The sequence below is a fragment of the Miscanthus floridulus genome, chromosome 9 (assembly GCF_019320115.1).
Source record: "Miscanthus floridulus cultivar M001 chromosome 9, ASM1932011v1, whole genome shotgun sequence".
Classification (NCBI taxonomy): Eukaryota; Viridiplantae; Streptophyta; class Magnoliopsida; order Poales; family Poaceae; genus Miscanthus; species Miscanthus floridulus.
Genome location: NC_089588.1, coordinates 117,048,393 through 117,065,998, shown reverse-complemented (window position 1 = coordinate 117,065,998; position 17,606 = coordinate 117,048,393). Strand labels below are relative to the sequence as shown.

At 44.0% G+C, this 17,606-nt stretch overlaps 1 protein-coding gene across 1 annotated transcript; it reads left to right on the top strand.

Annotated features, from left to right (window-relative positions):
• Positions 1-1,669: 1,669 nt before the first annotated feature.
• On the top strand, positions 1,670-3,526 carry LOC136480681 (disease resistance protein Pik-2-like). The gene has a single exon (XM_066478155.1). It carries the CDS (start codon positions 1,670-1,672, stop codon positions 3,524-3,526), a length of 1,857 nt encoding a protein of 618 aa, XP_066334252.1.
• The last annotated feature ends 14,080 nt before the right edge of the window (positions 3,527-17,606 follow it).

The following is a 17,606-nucleotide window of genomic DNA, read 5'->3' as shown; positions in this document are numbered from 1 at the left end:
CATTTTTTAATACACTATAAATTTCTTCTTTTATAAACAAATAAAATTAACAAACTATAAAATTATCTAGATCTCTAAACAATGATATTTTTAATGGTCATTGTGTTCTCGTCTTTTACTGCGGCAGGTAAGTAATTCATATGATATTTCCGCAAATTAACAGAAGAATGGGAATGTACACACATAACAGACTACTACGACGATATCGGGACGTGTGAATAAATAACCATCCGTACTAGTTGACCTTGCTTACGTGATCATCTCGGCGAGCATTTCTCCACCGGACAGCACCGTACTTGGTCAAGGAAGAGCTCCGATTCTATGAGGAAGGGAACACGGTCTCCCACGACCGTTGTCGCTCTCCCTCGTAGAATCAAAGCTCCTCCTTGATGTCCGTTACCGCTCGACAGAGAACATGCTTGCCGAGCTGAACACGGTCCGCAAGTTCAACTAGTACGGATTTTCTATAATTTTCTAACTATTTTCTAAGTTTTTATTTATATATACTACGTTTAGGTACGGTGATTGACAGACTACTACGACGATATCGGGACATGTGAATAAATAACCATCCGTACTAGTTGACCTTGCTTACGTGATCAGCTCGGCGAGGATTTCTCCACCGGACGGCACCGTACTTGGTCAAGGAAGAGCTCCGATTCTACGAGGAAGGGAACACGGTCTTCCACGACCGTTATCGCTCTCCCTCGTAGAATCAAAGCTCCTCCTTGACGTCCGTTACCGCTCGGCAGAGAACATCCTCGCCGACCTGAACACGGTCCGCAAGTTCAACTAGTAAGGATTTGCTATAATTTTCTAACTATTTTCTAACTTTATATTTATATATACTTTAACCTTCTTTCATGTAAATATGCAAGCTTAAAGTGATTTTGAGCTCAAATTGCTTACAAATGAAAAAAAAACCACAATAAAGAACCATAAATATATATAGTGAATAAAATGGCATAAGAAAATGGTAAAAAATGAGAGTATGAGATTGGTAACCTTTACAACTGAAGAATCGACGGAGGAATCGAAGAATGGATGGAGGAACAATGGAGGGAGGGAGGAAGCAAGAACACTACTGCAGTGAGCTTCAAAATGTGCTGAGCTCGGGCTCGGGGAGGAAGGAGGAGACGGCCGATTTATAAAGGGAGAACATTTAGTCCCGGTTGATAGATCCAATCGGGACTAAAGGTAACTTTCCAACCCCGGGCGCAGCCACGACCCGGGAGTAGACCTTTACTCCCGGTTGGAGCCACAAACCGGGAGTAAAAGTATACCTTTAGTCCCGGTTGGTGGCTCCAACCGGGACTAAAGGTCCCTGCCACCTCTGTCTGGCGTAGTAGCCGTTGGGCAGGGACCTTTAGTCCCGGTTGGAGCCACCAACCGGGACTAAAGGTATTTCTAGTCCCGGGGGCAAAAAATTCTGGGACTAGAGCCCATTTTGGCCGAGGATCAAAGGTCTGTTCTCTACTAGTGTCAGATTCGACCTTGAGTAGAGGAATCCGGATTTTCATCCTGTCTAAAAATCTATAAAGTACCACTAGTATGTAATTTTCAAAGACTAAATAAAAGTGAGACATCACCCATATTCAATACTCGTATAGTACAGATGTAGTGCCGCTCTTCTTCTAATTTGTACAGTATAGTATAGTATAGACGATAGATGCTCCAGGGTTTACTAACTCTGCCTATTCATTTGTACTGTCTTTTTGGTAGGTACTTCATCGTTATTGACGACGTATGGGACATAAATTCCTGGCAAGCAATAGGATCAGCTTTGGATAAGAAGAGTAGCGGAAGCAGAATAATCAAAACTACTCGTAATCAAGAAGTAGCCTGCAGCGATGAAGTTTATTACAAGCTTGATCCTCTTTCACATGATAACTCAAAGAAGCTCTTTTATATGAGGCTATATGGCGGTGAAGACAAATGTCCTGCTCATCATCCTGAAGAGGCATCCCAAAAAAATCTGGACAAATGTGGCGGTGTGCCATTAGCTATCATCACAATGGCTAGCTTGTTGGTGGGCAAATCAAGAGAGGATTGGTTTGAGGTCTGCAGCTCTCCTGGTTTCTATCGTGGCAGAGAGAACAAGCAAGTAGATGATACTGTGTGGATATTGTCCCTTAGATATTATGATCTGCCTTCTCATCTAAAGACCTGCTTACTGTACCTAAGTGTGTATCCCGAAGACTATGAGATCGAGAAAAATTCTTTGATATGGAAGTGGGTAGCAGAAGGTTTTATAGAGAAGAAAACAGGAACAAGCCTGTTTCAGCGGGGAGAAGAATACTTCCATGAGCTCATAAATAGAAACATGATCCAAGGGGTAGAGTCAGTGGAAGGCTTCATATATTGCTGCCGTGTTCATGACATGGTCCTTGATCTTATTCGTGGTCTGGCAGGCGAAGAAAACTTCATCACTATCTCAAATGAGAATGGAGGAACATCTTCACGACACAAGGTGCGCCGGATAGCACACCAGAACAGAATATTGCTAGATCAATCTCATCCTGACAGTCATAGGGACATGACACAACTGAGGTCATTGGTTGCCCTTGGGTGTGATATCCGTGGTGTTGTCTTGCATCCGAGCATTAAACTCTTACGTGTGCTAGCATTAGAGAGGTGCACACCACCTAATATTCAGGAGTATGGCAGGCACTGGCTTGAGCATCTTGGGAAACTAGTTCATCTGAGGTACCTAGGGCTACGAGGTACATGTGTCCAAGAGCTCCCGGAGGCGATAGGAGCTCTAAAGCTTCTACAGACACTAGACTTGGAAGGTATCAGAGTCAGAGGACATGGTATGCAAGTCCAACTGCCATCGAGCGTTAGCCTGCTAACACAGTTGGTCTGCATAAGAAGTGACGAATACACGATGGTGCCCGATGGGCTCCTCCAGAAGTTGACGTCACTAGAGGAGCTACGGATAAGTGTTTGCATGCTGCTTTTTGACTCCCTGAAGCAATTTTTGAAGGAGCTGGGCAACCTGAGCCAACTGAGGGTGCTCTCTGTGTCTGATATTTTCATGCGGGATGATGAGAGCTTGCAGGTAGTACTTTTGAAGTCACTAGGCAATCTGCAGGAGCTCCAGCATCTGGATCTGGAATGTGATGATCCGGTCACAGGAAATACCCCTGCCTCAACAGAGTGGGACAAAGCCGTGCTTTCGGAACATCTCAGGCATCTGCTTCTAGAAAACACCCAGTTCCCTTGTGTGCCATCATTCATAGATCCCACGCTTCTCCCCAACCTTTGCTACTTGGAGTTGTGTGTGGGTCATGTGGACGAGGCAGGTCTGAGAGCCTTGGGTGGGCTGCCAGAACTCCGTTTCCTCCTTTTTGGCGCCGCGGATTACAATTGGTCTTCTCATAAGCATGCTGCGGTAGTTAATATTGCTGCCCATGATGTCTTCTTCCACAAATTGAGAAGCCTCAAGTTGTGTCGCTGGATGGTCCTGCTGGCGACCAACGATGACTCGACTAGTGCTTCATTTAGCATATGGAGGGAAGAATAGGATGCTGCTATGTTATTTGATTCCAAAGCAGAGGACAGGGGCCGCAGCAGAGTAGCACCGGCCCCTGTTGTTGTGATGCCAAACCTCCACGCGCTTGAGTTTGCTGTCCCAGTTAGGCTTTTCTACAAGGATGGGCACGCTACCCGAAGTGACAATTTCGGCTTGGACTTGGAGTGCCTCCCTTCGCTACGCTATGTCGAGGCAAGTCTCGATAGTTTGGATGCCTTCCCTGATGACATGGACAAGGTAGAGGCTGAGCTCAGTCGCCAAGCAGAACTCCATCCCAATAGTTCCGCACTCACCGTCGATGTATATAAAGTTTAGTGAAGTACTTATGGTGGCACAAACAGTACACAGCGACGATGAAGAGGTACGTACCAGCTGCCTAACTTGTTTAATAACCACATTCCATTCCCCATTCCACTAAGGCACTAACATGTACTACTTCTCCATTACTATATTATTATTATAGTAACAATATGCCCAGAAAATCATAGCCCTTGATTTTTAGAATTAGTAGGACAATTAAATTTCGTCTAGGGCGTCCTAGCTTCCTTGTTTAATTTCATCTGCCTGTGCTATACATATGAAGTAATTATTATCACTTTGCTAAGAAAATAGATACAGCTAAGTATATACTTGTTACTGTTGTCATGTACGGACTATATGTTTGAGTACGCAAGAACATTAATTTTTAACATGATGTTGGTTTTAAAAGTGTTGTGCTATGGCTAGTGACAAATAAATCACGTATACCATCAACATGATTTTGCTGTTAAAAATGGATCTACCCATGTTGAAAAGATCATTACGGATAACGTTAGTTGTTCCACATTTAAAAAATTAATTTTACAGGTATATCACTCTTGATCTTTATTTGTCAAGTTACAAGAAAAGAACATGTTAGTAAAGCAAGATACTTTATATCTCATCCACATGTCACATTATTGCATCAAATACCAAAGTTAGATCATGCGTGCATGTATATTAGATCTATCTAATAAGTAGACGTTTTCTCTATTTATTCTGTGTTTCTTCTATCACCTCTTATAAGAACAGGTAATATGTAATAATTTACAATTAGATCAACGGTTCACACACACTTCGAAGTACCGTAGTCTGTTGTTGATTGTTTTAGCCGACTTCATCAATCAATTCCATTGACCTTCATGAATCATCAATGCTAGACTGATAATGCTAATCAAAATTATTTTTCCTTATGATTTTTATTTCAGTCTTCGGAGACTCAGCCTTTTGCCTCTTGATCCTCCATGGGAGGAGTTTGCGACTTAAGTTGGTGGATCTCAGGACGTTGGGAGCATTTTGGTACTCCTGTCTGCTGTCCCCTATATTGCCGCATGCATGGAGCTGGTGTCAGTCTACTACACGGTCACATATCTCTGTGTGCTCTTGATGGACCTTTGCGTGCTTTAAACCGGCCTCTAATAATGTTGATCGACGACGATCATGCCTGTTGTTTAGTATATTAGATTTCGCTCTAGCACTTACTGTTGGCGTACCTGCAAGTATGTTTGGAACATAAATGATTTGTGTGTGTTTATGTTAAATGAGGCTTAAATTTGGTTTTCGTGTGCCTCCGCATGCATGCATGCCTGCCCATCTTCAAGAGCTCCATCGGGGGTCCAGTTTGCTTTGCGGAATTTCTCCAACTGGTGAAGCTAGCACTTTCATTCACTTCGTTGCTATGATCTTTGCTACTGTATTATTGATGTATTTAAATTGTAGTGACGAACGTTGTCACGGCTCTCGTGTCATGGAATTTATTTTAATTTGGGCAGTTACATGTGTTTTTTCACAATTAATCCATTTCTATGCCATATATGCACAAGTGTAGTTTCCCTCGCTCGTTACTCCCTCACCAATTTACCCCAAAGTCACTTCTGACGAAAAGGCATAAATAACTCCCTTGTATTCACTCTACCAAAGTTTGAATGTAGTTTTGAGGTCCTAGAGAAGGACCGCGATAAAGCGCCACTGGTCACGCGCTCCGGGAGCACGTGCGACCCGACTCCACCCTGCGACCGTTGTCTTCCACCTCACGCTTGCGCTTGTCCTTGCCCCGCCCCCACCCCTCAACCCTAGCCTCCCCTAACCTCCAGCGCGATGGCTCCGCCAGCGTCGTCCTCGCCTTGGCCCCTGCCCCGGCCCCCACTCCCGCCGCCTCGCCGCGCCACCCACCTGGCCTCCCTTGAACCCACTGTATGATGGAATTTTGGCATGTTGTAATATTATTACATAGACTATTCAGCATGAGTCGAATGAGGCCTATAAAATAATTTGACAGTTACGTGATGCCTACAAAATATGGGCTATATAAACATTTGGGCCTTAAAGATGAACAAGTTGCCTAATAACCATCAATTAGCACAATGGCTAATTAACAATATTGGGCTCATGCATGGCCCATCCAAGTGTTCTCTCTCACGTGTGGCTTGCTCAGACATCTAGGTAGGGATGAAAACGGTACCGAAATATCCCGTACCGAACCGCATCATTTTCTATATTTGATCCGATCGAATTCATATTTTTGGACAAATTCGAATTCGGTTCGAAATTCAAAACATCAAATTCGAAATCAGAACAAAGACGGTTTAGCCATTTTCTGACCGTTTTCTATTTTTCTACTTGTAAATCGGAATATCCCGAATTAGAAATTCGATTTAAACCGAATTTAGCCCTCTAAATGTACAGCCTTAGAAAAATTGTTTATATGAAAATTGTAGCTCTCGACGAGATCTACAACTTTATAGTTTTTAGTTTCTTCATTTGAGGTCTTTAAGATGTTAAAAAAATTAAACAAAGCTTTTACAGTATATTAATCGCGTACACGCGCTTGTTGCCTTAGAAAAATCATATCTTTCTTATATAGTGTCAAATGGTGGAATGGAGATACTTTTTATGGAAGTTCTAGGACTTGTTAATTGTTATTCACTTGGTTATGCACTTGTTAATTGTTATGCACTTGATCCTACGGGTCAATATTCCGTATTGATTTTTTGTATACCGACCGTGTTCGACATAATTCTGCTCGAATTAGCTCGTTTTCGAAATTCTTGATATTCCATAAGTTCGTGTCTGGCTTTACCGCTTTCGCTTTCATTTTCGTATTCAAATGTAGAAGTAGAAAACGGTTGAGAGGTTTTCCCACCGTTTTCATCTCTACTTCTAGGCCTAGATCTTTTGGGTAAAATAATTAGCGTGTTGCTAATTAAGCCTATTGCCCGGCGTATACGTGTACAAAGACGTGTACAAATGCACAGTCATTGTGGCATAAGAATTGTATATTATTTTGCCCAGTTTGCGCTAGCATGCAGGGCCGGGGTCGTGAAGATTATTTGGGGATCTTCAAAAACGCCGCCGCCCTGCTGTGCACACCAATATATATATATATATATATATATATATATATATATATATATATATATATATATATATATGCTTTTAGCTAGTGTTTGTGCGTATGTGCTGTGGGGATCTTCAAGTTGCTGGGCCCATCAACTTCCGTTTGAAATTTGAAATCGAACTCGCCGCGCGTGCCGACGGACGCTCCTGCGCAACAGATCGATGGCACCGCCGCAAGCCTGCCCTACCCTAGCTAGCGCTGGCCTATAAAAGGAGGCCAACCTTCTCCCTCTCTCAGCGCGTGTTTAGTTGGGTGAATTTAGGAATTGGGGCTACTGTAGCACTTTCGTTTTTATTTGGCAATTAGTGTTTAACCGTGGACTAACTGGCTCAAAACGTTCGTCTCGCAATTTCCCACCAAACTGTGCAATTAATTTTTTTTCGTCTACATTTAATGCTCCATGCACGGGCCGCAAACATTCGATGTGATGGGTACTGTAGCACTTTTTGGGATTTTGGGGTGGAACTAAACACGTGCTCAACAAACTGGCAATCACCAACACGCCGTCGCCGCCGGAACGGCAAGCATGGCCACCACGGCGACGGAGCGGCGTGGCCCGGCAACTCCTCTTCATCTTAGCAAGCCGGGCCTTGATGGCCCAGGAACACCACCAGTGTACAAGCACCAGAAGCTAGCTAAGTGCGAACAAGCGTATACATGTACAGTATATACAAAGCACCAGTGTACCATGCAAGCTTGTACGTGCAAAGTGCACATCTGCACAAGTCACAAGCTAGTTCGATAATGTTGCTCGGCTAATTTTTTTTGAGGGGAATGTTGCTCGGCTAATTGTTGCCCAATATTCTCGGCCCATCCGAGATACAGGTTCGGCTAGGAAACTCATTCGGGTTTGGTACCCGCAAATGATTTTAAGTAGTCATGACAAAGCGCTCGAGTTCAAGCGCATATATATAATTGGGAAGCTGACCAAGTTTCACGCCAATGATCTCGGAAATTCAATCAAGGAGAAATCTCCTAAGTACTACATGAGCACAGGTCTCACAATTATCACACCACCGTCCGCACCATCAATGACCGTGAACATGTGAAGTCATTTTAGCAAGCCGGGCCTTGATGGCCCAGGAACACCACTGACGGTCATAAGGATATGACAGAACTGAGGTCATTGGTTGCCCATGGGTGTGATATCCGTGGTCTTGTCTTGCATCCGAGCTTTAAACTCTTACGTGTGCTAGCTTTAGAGTGGTGCACATCATCTGATAATGATGAGTATGACAAGCGCTGGCTCGAGCATCTTGGGAAACTAGTTCATCTGAGGTACCTTGGACTACGAGGTACAAAGTTCAGGGAGCTCCCGGAGGCGATAGGAGCTCTAAAGCTTCTACAGGACACTGGACTTGGAAGGTATCGGACTGTGGTATGCAAGTTCAACTGCCATCGAGTGTTATCCAGCTAATGCGGTTGGTCTGCCTACAGTGTGACGGTGAGACGAGGGTGCCTGATGGGTTCCTCCAAAAGGTGACGTCACTGGAGGAGCTACAGTTACGTGTTGACATGCTGTCTTTTGAGTCCAAGAGGCAATTTTTGAAGGAGCTGGGCAACCAGAGCCTACTGATGGTGCTCCGTGGGTTTGGCATGGGCAAGCTAGATGAGAGCATGCAGGCAGAACTTTTGAAGTCACTAGGCAATCTGCAGGACCTCCAGCATCTGCATCTGCATGTTTTTCAGTTCCGTGAAAGTAGCCCTACCTGAATGGAGGGGGACAAAGCCGTGCTTCCGGAACATCTTAGGCTTCTGCATATACAAAGCATCTGGTTACCTTGTGTGCCATCATTCATAGATCCTACACTTCTCCCCAACCTTTGCTACTTGGAGTTGCATGTGCGTCATATGGACGAGGCAGGTCTCTGCCAGATCTCCGTTACCTCTGTATTTGACTGGCGAATTATGGGACGGCTTCTCATAAGCAGGCTGCGGTAGTTAATATTGCTGCCCATGATGTCTTCTTCCACAAGTTGAGAATTCTCATGTTGTTTGGATGGATGGTCCAGTTGAGGGGAGGACAGGATGCTATGGTATTTGATTCCAATTCCAAAGCAGAGGACGGGGGCTGCAGTAGCAGAGTAGCACTGGCCCCTGTTGCTGTGATGCCAAACCTCCACGACCTTTGGTTCACTGTCCCAGTCAGGGCTTTCTACAAGGATGGACACGCTACCTGGAGTGACAATCTCGGCTGGTACATAAGCCGGCTAGTTTCGGCTGATTCAATAGTGTTCTGTGAGAGAGAATAAGTTGAAATAAGCTAACCCGGCTAAAAAGTAGTTGAAGCGAACAAGGGAGTGCCTCCCTTTGCTATGCTATGTCTGGGCACGTCTCGACTGTAGGGATGCCTTCCCTGATGACGTGAACAAGACACAGGTTGAGCTCAGGCGCATAACAGAACTCCATCCCAATACTCCCAAACTCGACTTCAATTATCGTTAATAAATGGTGGCACGACCAATACACAAGGACGATGAAGAGGTATGTACCAGCTCCTCATAATTGTACGTGACATAACTCGCGATACTGAAACACTTGCATATCTTGTTTTTAATACCCACATTCCATTCACAATTCCACTAACACGTACTTCTGCATTACTATATTATTATTATTGTAGTAATAATATGCGTAGAAAATCAAGAGATATGGTACATACTCTGATTACCTCCCAGTAGGTACGGGGTAAGAAATCATAGCCCTTGATTTTTAGAATTATTAGTACAATTGAATAAGTTAAAGAATCAGAGAAAAACAAAACAAATCCCTGAAATCTTGGCACATCCCCACGGCGTCCCATCTTCCTTGTTTTGTCTGCGTGGGTGCCCTAGTGTACATATGATGTAATTATCACTTCTCTAAGAAATATAGTTACGCTTAAATATATACCTCTATTACTGTAGTCACGTACGGACTATGCTTGAGTATGAAAGAACAGTAATTTTTAGTAACATAATGTTGGCTTTAAAAGTGATCTAAGATGACTAGCGACAAATAAATCATGTACACACGGTTAACGTGATGTTGCTGTCAAAAATAGATGAAAAAAATCATTACGGAGCACGTTAGTCTTTCCACATTAAATTTTTTTTTTACAGGTATATCACGTTTCATCTTTATTTTTTCAACTTATATACAGGAAAAGAACATGCATGTTGGAAAAGCAAGATACTTTAGATCTGATCCACATGTCACATTGCATCAAATAGGAAAGTTTAATCATGCATGAATATTAGATGTATTTAATAAGAAGATCTTTTCTCTATTTCTTCTATTACCTCCTATAAGAGGTATATGTATGTGATAATTTATATCTACATCAACGGTCCACATTCACTTTGGAGTACCCTAGCAAAACTCACATAGTATAGTAAATATGTTGTTGATTGGTTTAGCCGACTTCCATCATTTCTGTATAAATGCTAGACTAATGCTAATCAAAATTATTTTTCCTTGATTTTTATTTCAGTCGTCAGAGATTCAGCTGTTTGTCTCTTGATCCTTGGTGGGAGGAGTTTATGGCTCAAGTTGGTTGATTTCAAGACGTTGGGAGCATTTTGGGTAGTCCTGTCTATCAACTACACGGTCATCTTCTTTCAACATATCTATGTGCTCATGATAGACCTTTGCGTGCTTTAAACCTCTAATAATATTGCTCGACGATCATGCCCGTTGTTTAGTATATTTCCTTTCCCTCTAGCACTTATTGTCGGCGTACCTGCAAGTATGTTTGGAACATAAATGATATGTGTGTTATGTAAAATGAGGCTTAAATTTGGCTTTCGTATGCCTCCGCATGCATGCATGCGTGCCCATCTTCATGAACTCCAACGGGTTTACAGCTATTTGCTTCGCGGAGTTTCTCCAACTGGTGAAGGTAGCTCTTTCATTCACTTTGTTGCTATGATCTTCGCTACTGTATTATTGATTTATTGTAAATCGTAGTGACGACACTCTCACGGCTCCCATGTCATGGAATATATTCTAATCTAGGCAGCCGCACGTGTTTTTTCGCAATTTTTCCATTTTTGTGCCACATACGCACAAGTCCAGTCTCTCTCGCGCATTACCGCCTCGCCTCTACACCCTAGAGTCACATCTAACATAAAGGCAGAAACATTTCCCTCATATTCACTCGACCAAATTTTGAATGTAGATCGCCTAAGGTCTTAAAGAAGGACCACGATAAAACGCGACCGGTCGCGCGCTCCGGGAGCGCGCCACCTGGCTCCGCCCCGCGACTATCGCCTTTATCCTCATGCACGCCTTTGTCCTCGCTCCTCCCCCGCCCCTCGATCCCGCCCTCCCTAACCTCTGGTGCGACACCTCTGCCGGCATCGTCGTCGCCTTGACCCTCGCCCTCGCTCCTCGACACCGCCCACCTTAATCCCAGGGCGGGGTGTCAGCAAGCTCTGCCGTGCCACACCCGCCACCAGCCCCGCCCAACCGCCATCTCCCACTGCCTCGGCGGGCGGTGCTTCCGCCGCCCCGCCTTGCCGCCGTCTCACCTGCCTCCACTGTCGTGTCGCGTCCGCCGCCCCCTAAATCCCACGTTTAAGCCCGTCAGTGAGGAGATGGAAACCCTAATGCCGACGAGCTCCTCGCCGGAACCCTAGCCGCCTTATTCTTCCTCTCTGGTGTGTGCGTGTGAGCCGGCGCGTCGCCCAGTCGTGCCCCGGTGCAACGGGTCGCTTAATAGAATAATTTGCGCTAAAGAATTCAAATGAAAAAAGCTTCAACTACAAAATTTTAGATATCATCATGATCTACAACTTTGCTTTTGATATTTGCCCAGGAAAAAGTCAAAATTACTCCCGTCAAGTTTGAGACAGGAAAAAGTCAAAATTACTCATCCGAGGCAATTTGAGACAGGAAAAAGTCAAAATTACTCCCGTCAAGTTTGATATTTGCCCAGATAACTAATATTTGGTTCGATTTACTCCCGAACTATTTGAGTTAATCCACTTTACCACTTAACAAAATTTGTTATTTTTGTTTCCTCACGTATAAGTTGAGTTTTGATATCAATTTTTTTGTGATGTGATAGAGGATATTATGAGTTATATTTGAAAAGAAAAATCCATATTAGGATTCCTGCCTTGCCATTCATCATTGGCTGGCTCGACAACCAAATAGTCCCTAAGAGCAGTTTGCTCCAGTATGTTGATTCAGAGGCTGCAAAGGGATTATAGATTGTGGCAGAAGCAGTTCAATACACTAGTGGTGTTGGAGCTTGCTAGAAATTGCAATTGCTAGAGTTTACAAACAGTGAGAGGGAATATATTGCACCAGCGACTCGGAAATATATGCTGCCGACAGAGGATCGACCTGTACTACATAGAAGTGATTCGAAGTTTGCTTGACGGCGACGACCGCGCTGAGATCGCTGGAAACATTTTGTTCGTGGAGCAATGAAAGCCCATAGTCAACGCAAGGGCGGCCCAATCACCGCGAGGTTCCCGGCCCAGCGGGCCTTTTGCCTTCTTCAGCTCTTCGATATCTATCAGGTAATTATGGCTGTGGAGAGTGTTGACCGTGTAGTTTTATTCATGCATGGGCCGATAGCACTCGTGATGGGTTGATATATAAGCCTGCTGGGCTCCTCCAGCTCACCCATATTATTCCTTTGTACAATCGTACAATCGGTCAGTATATATAGGGATGAGGAAATTATTTCCTTCACCATAAAGAAAGTGTTGCTTAGTTTTTTTTTGAGTAAAGTGTACCAACGGTCTCTAAACTTGCGCTGCTACGTCATCTCAGTCCCTAAAGTTGCAAAATGGTCGTTTAGGTGCCTAATCATTGTTCGGGTCTCGAACTTATTTATTAGGTCCTAAAACGAATTTTCTTTGGTTTCTTAGTCTTTCGGTTAGCCTGTTCCGTCAATTTCAAGGACGGAGTGACCCCGCCGAGGCCACCGATGCTGAAGCGCACTCTTTTTCTATTGTTCCTCCATAGCTCCTCTCTCTTCTATGCAGCTACGGCCATGGTGCTCGGGCTTCCTGTTTAAAAGAGGATGGAGCTAGGACCTGGGCAGCGGTAGGCGGTCGGGAGGCCGCAAGACCCGAGGCCAAGCTCATTCGGGTGAGGGGCGTTGGCATGGGCATCCATTGCATTTGGGGCTGGGTCAGTATAGGGAGGAGAGGTGGTGGCTGTGTGAGCCTGAGTCACGGACCGGGAGCCGAGTCAGAAAGCGAAGAGGAGCTGGAAGGTTACGTTTGCTTGTAAGATCTACGACACGGGTGGAACGGCAAGGCACTGAACCGAAGACGAGTCGAAAAGCATACAGGTCTCAAACGGTTTGGCAGGGCAAGACGCAAAATTGTGAACGATTACGGTTGCATCTCCCTACCATATTTGCGCCAGACTCGATAGCATGCGCGTGTGGCCGAGTTTTTTTTTTTAGAAGGTCCGACAAAAAAAGGTGGGCAGAAATTTTGGCTCTTTAATAGAGTAATAATATAGAGAGAGAGATATATAGATATATAGATATATGTAACATGAATGAAAAATTAAGTAGCAAAAATTATTCGTGATAAAAGAGCAATGATATCCAGTAGTGTTCCTCTAGCAAATAGTCTGTATTCGCATAATAAGCATATAAAAAGTTGGATGTGCGCGATCATCAAATGAAAGCTGATTAATGAGACGCATAGACACACACTAGTCCCTTGACTTTCGCATCATCAGGTACTTGAGGGATACAAACATGACTATACATATGCATTCAGCAAAGCAGTATCACTCGGAGGTGTTTTGACAGTAACAGAGCTGCCAAAAATGAACGATGATGCGAAGAGGCCTACGAGGTCCATGGACACGAGGACGAGAATAACCAGGGACGCGTATAAGCCTGCGAAGTTGAAGAGGAAGAATACGCGGTACTTGCTGTTGTCTTTATCACGGAAAACCGAGCCGCCCGGGACATACCCATTGGCGGCATCATCGGCTTGCCAGAAACCACCCGGTGGGTTGAGCGCTGCGTTCCATGTGATGGAGGCCGTCAGCGTGACGAGCACCATCAGCCAACCGCGAAGCTCCTCCAGTTTATCCGATTCTGACCTGGGAAATGACTTGTTTGTCTCATAATTTCGTTGATTGCCTCTGGAGAAACCTGGGCGACGGTGATCTCCTGCCTCTGCTGCGACGTAACAACCTGTGCCAACGAATCGTTACCTCGAAGATGCTGAGAGAATAATTTACCTTTCTGACTGACGAGCACAGCTGGCACCTTGTATCCTGCACTTGCTGTGCTCCACCTTCCTACGAAGCTAAGTTATTACTTGTTCAGAGCATCTATTTATAGAAAAAAAAACAAAGAACCAGAACGCAGGCGCTCGTGAAGCTGTGATGTCGAGCTGCGTAACTCCCATAGATAATACTCTATCCGTTCCAAATTATAAGAGTTTTTGACATTTCTAGATATATTTATTTTACTACTATGTATATAGACATAGTGTATATCTAAGTGCGTAGCAAACGCAATGTACCTTGAGAAACCAAAACATCTTATAATTTAGAATAAAGGAAGTAATAAATAAACAGCTGCAATTATGCATACTAATACTGCTACAATATATTTCTAGAGACAGTCAAAATAAATTTCAAATGGATATTGTTTTTTTGCATCCATCTCCAAACAACCGTTTGTATAATATCTTGCCCAACAAGCAGATACGACGGCTAATGAGGAAGAGTATGTTGAACTCGTGCAAAAATATCTTGCACAACAAGCAGATACGGCGGCTAATGAGGCAGTGATCCAGCCAAAGAAGCCCAAAGATGTTGCATAATCGGGGGATCTGTCTGTTTTAGTTGAGATTGGTCGCGAAATCCTTGTGCTCCTGAAATGTATTTTAGCTTTAGTTCTTTTAGTGGTAGTTGGGATTGTCTACATTGTAGCGATGCTTTCATAAATTTGTACCTTTTGTGGTGGCACGCATGTTGTATAAATAATTAATTATGATCTAGGTTTTAATATGGTATTTATGTCATGTAATGCAGATGAGCCGGCATTGGATGTACATTGCTGATCGCCGCTCCCAAGAGTTCATTGATGGCGTGCATTCTTTGTTACGTGCGGCCGAGGCAAACAAACGCGACGGTTTCATGTGCTGCCCATGTGCCATATGTAAGAATACGGTGGAATATCCTTGCTCAAGGACTCTTCATTCACACTTGTTCAAGTCGGGTTTCATGCCAAACTATATTTGTTGGACGAAGCACGGAGAAATCGGTGTTGTAATGGAAGAAGGTGAAGAAGAACAATGGGACGACAATGATATTATTCCCGATGGTGCGTGCTTCAATGATATTGCAATGGGAGAAGCTGAAGAAGAGGTAGCCGCAGAAGATGAGCCGGCTGATGATCTTTGTCAGGTCATTCGTGACGCACAAAGAGAATGTGAAAGTGAAAAGGAGAAGATCAAGTTCGAGCGGATGCTAGAAGATCACAAGAAATTATTGTACCCAATTTGTGATGCAGGGCAGAAAAAGTTGGGAACCACACTAGAATTGTTGCAATGGAAGGCAAAGAATGGTGTATCTAACAAGGGATTTAGAGAGTTACTAAAAATCCAAAAAAAGATGCTTCCGAAGGACAATGAATTGCCTGTCACTACCTACGAAGCAAAACAAGTTGTCTGTCCTATGGGGCTAGAAATCGAGAAGATACATGCATGTCCTAATGACTGCATCCTGTACCGTGGCAAAGAGTACGAGAAATTGGATGCATGCCCGGTATGCCATGCATCGCGGTATAAGATCAGGTGAGATGACCCTGGTTATGTTGAGGGCGAATGTCTGCGGAAGAAAATCCCTGCCAAGGTTATGTGGTATGCTCCTATAATACCACGCTTGAAACGTCTATTCAGAAACAAAGAACATGCAAAATTGTTGCGATGGCACAAAGAAGACCGTAAGGTAGACAATATGTTGAGACACCCTGCTGATGGGTCCCAGTGGAGAGCAATCGACAGAGAATTCCCGGAGTTTGCAAATGATGCAAGAAACTTAAGGTTTGCTTTAAGTACAGATGGTATCAATCCTTGTCGAGAGCAGAACAGTAGTCATAGCACTTGCCCTATTACTCTAAGTATCTACAACATTCCTCCTTGGTTATGCATGAAGCGGAAGTTCATTATGATGCCTGTGCTCATCCAAGGCCCGAAGCAACCTGGCAATGACATCGATGTGTACCTGAGACCACTTATTGACGAACTTCTCATTTTATGGAATAAAGAAGGTGTACGTGTGTGGGATGAGTACAAACAGGAACACTTTGATCTGCGAGCATTGTTGTTCGTAACAATTAATGATTGGCCTGCTCTAAGTAATCTTTCAGGACAGTCAAACAAGGGATATAATGCATGCACACACTGCTTCGGTGATATTAGAGGTGTATTCTTGAAAAATGTCGAAAGGTCGTGTACCTTGGCCATCGTCGATTTCTTCCTGCAAATCACCCCATAAGAAAGAAAGGCAAGCATTTTAAAGGGAAGGTAGACCACCTGACCAAGTGTCACAACCGAACCGGTGAGGATGTACTCGATATGGTCAATGATGTGAAAGTCGTCTTTGGAAAAGGACATGGCAGCCAACCCATTCCGAACGACGCTAACGGTCACGCACCCATGTGGAAGAAGAAGTCCATATTTTGGGACCTACCCTATTGGCAAGTCCTAGAGGTCCGTAGCTCGATCGACGTGATGCACCTGACGAAGAATCTTTGTGTGAACCTGCTAGGCTTCATGGGTGTGTATGGAAAGCCTAAGGACACATTTGAAGCACGATAGGACCTGCGTTGTTTACGAGAAAGAGACAACCTGCATCCAGAGAAGACAGATGATGGACGCCATTACTTACGTCCTGCCAGCTACACTCTAAGCAAAGAGGAGAAGGAAATTATGTTTGAATGCTTAAACAACATCAAGGTACCATCTGGATTCTCCTCGAATATAAAGGGTATTATAAATGTGCCAGAGAAGAAATTCTGTAACTTAAAGTCCCATGACTGTCACGTTCTCATGATGCAATTACTTCCAGTTGCATTAAGAGGAATTCTACCTCCAAATGTATGTCTAGCCACCGTGAAGCTATGTGCATTCCTCAATGCAATTTCTCAGAAGGCAATTGATCCAACTGATCTAGCTAAACTACAGAATGATGTGGTTCAATGTCTCATCAGCTTTGAGTTGGTGTTCCCTCCTTCCTTCTTTGATATCATGACACACCTCCTAGTTCACCTAGTCAAGGAGATTTTCATTCTCGATCCTGTGTTCCTACACAACATGTTCCCCTTAGAGAGATTCATGGGAGTCCTGAAGAAATATGTTCACAACCATGCTCGCCTAGAAGGAAGCATCGCCAAGGGCTATGGAACAGAAGAGATCATTGAGTTCTGTGTTGACTTTATTCCTGACCTTGACTCGATTGGTGTTCCTGAATCAAGACATGAGGGGAGACTAAGCGGAAAGGGGACACTAGGGAGGAAAACATATATTGGTACGGATGATGATTATTTCAATAAAGCGCACTACACAGTTCTACAGAACTCCTCTTTGGTAGATCCGTATATTGAGACACACAAGGATCTCTTATGATCCAAGTTTCTAGGAAAGACTGAAGCTTGGATTACGCGTAAGCACATGGAAA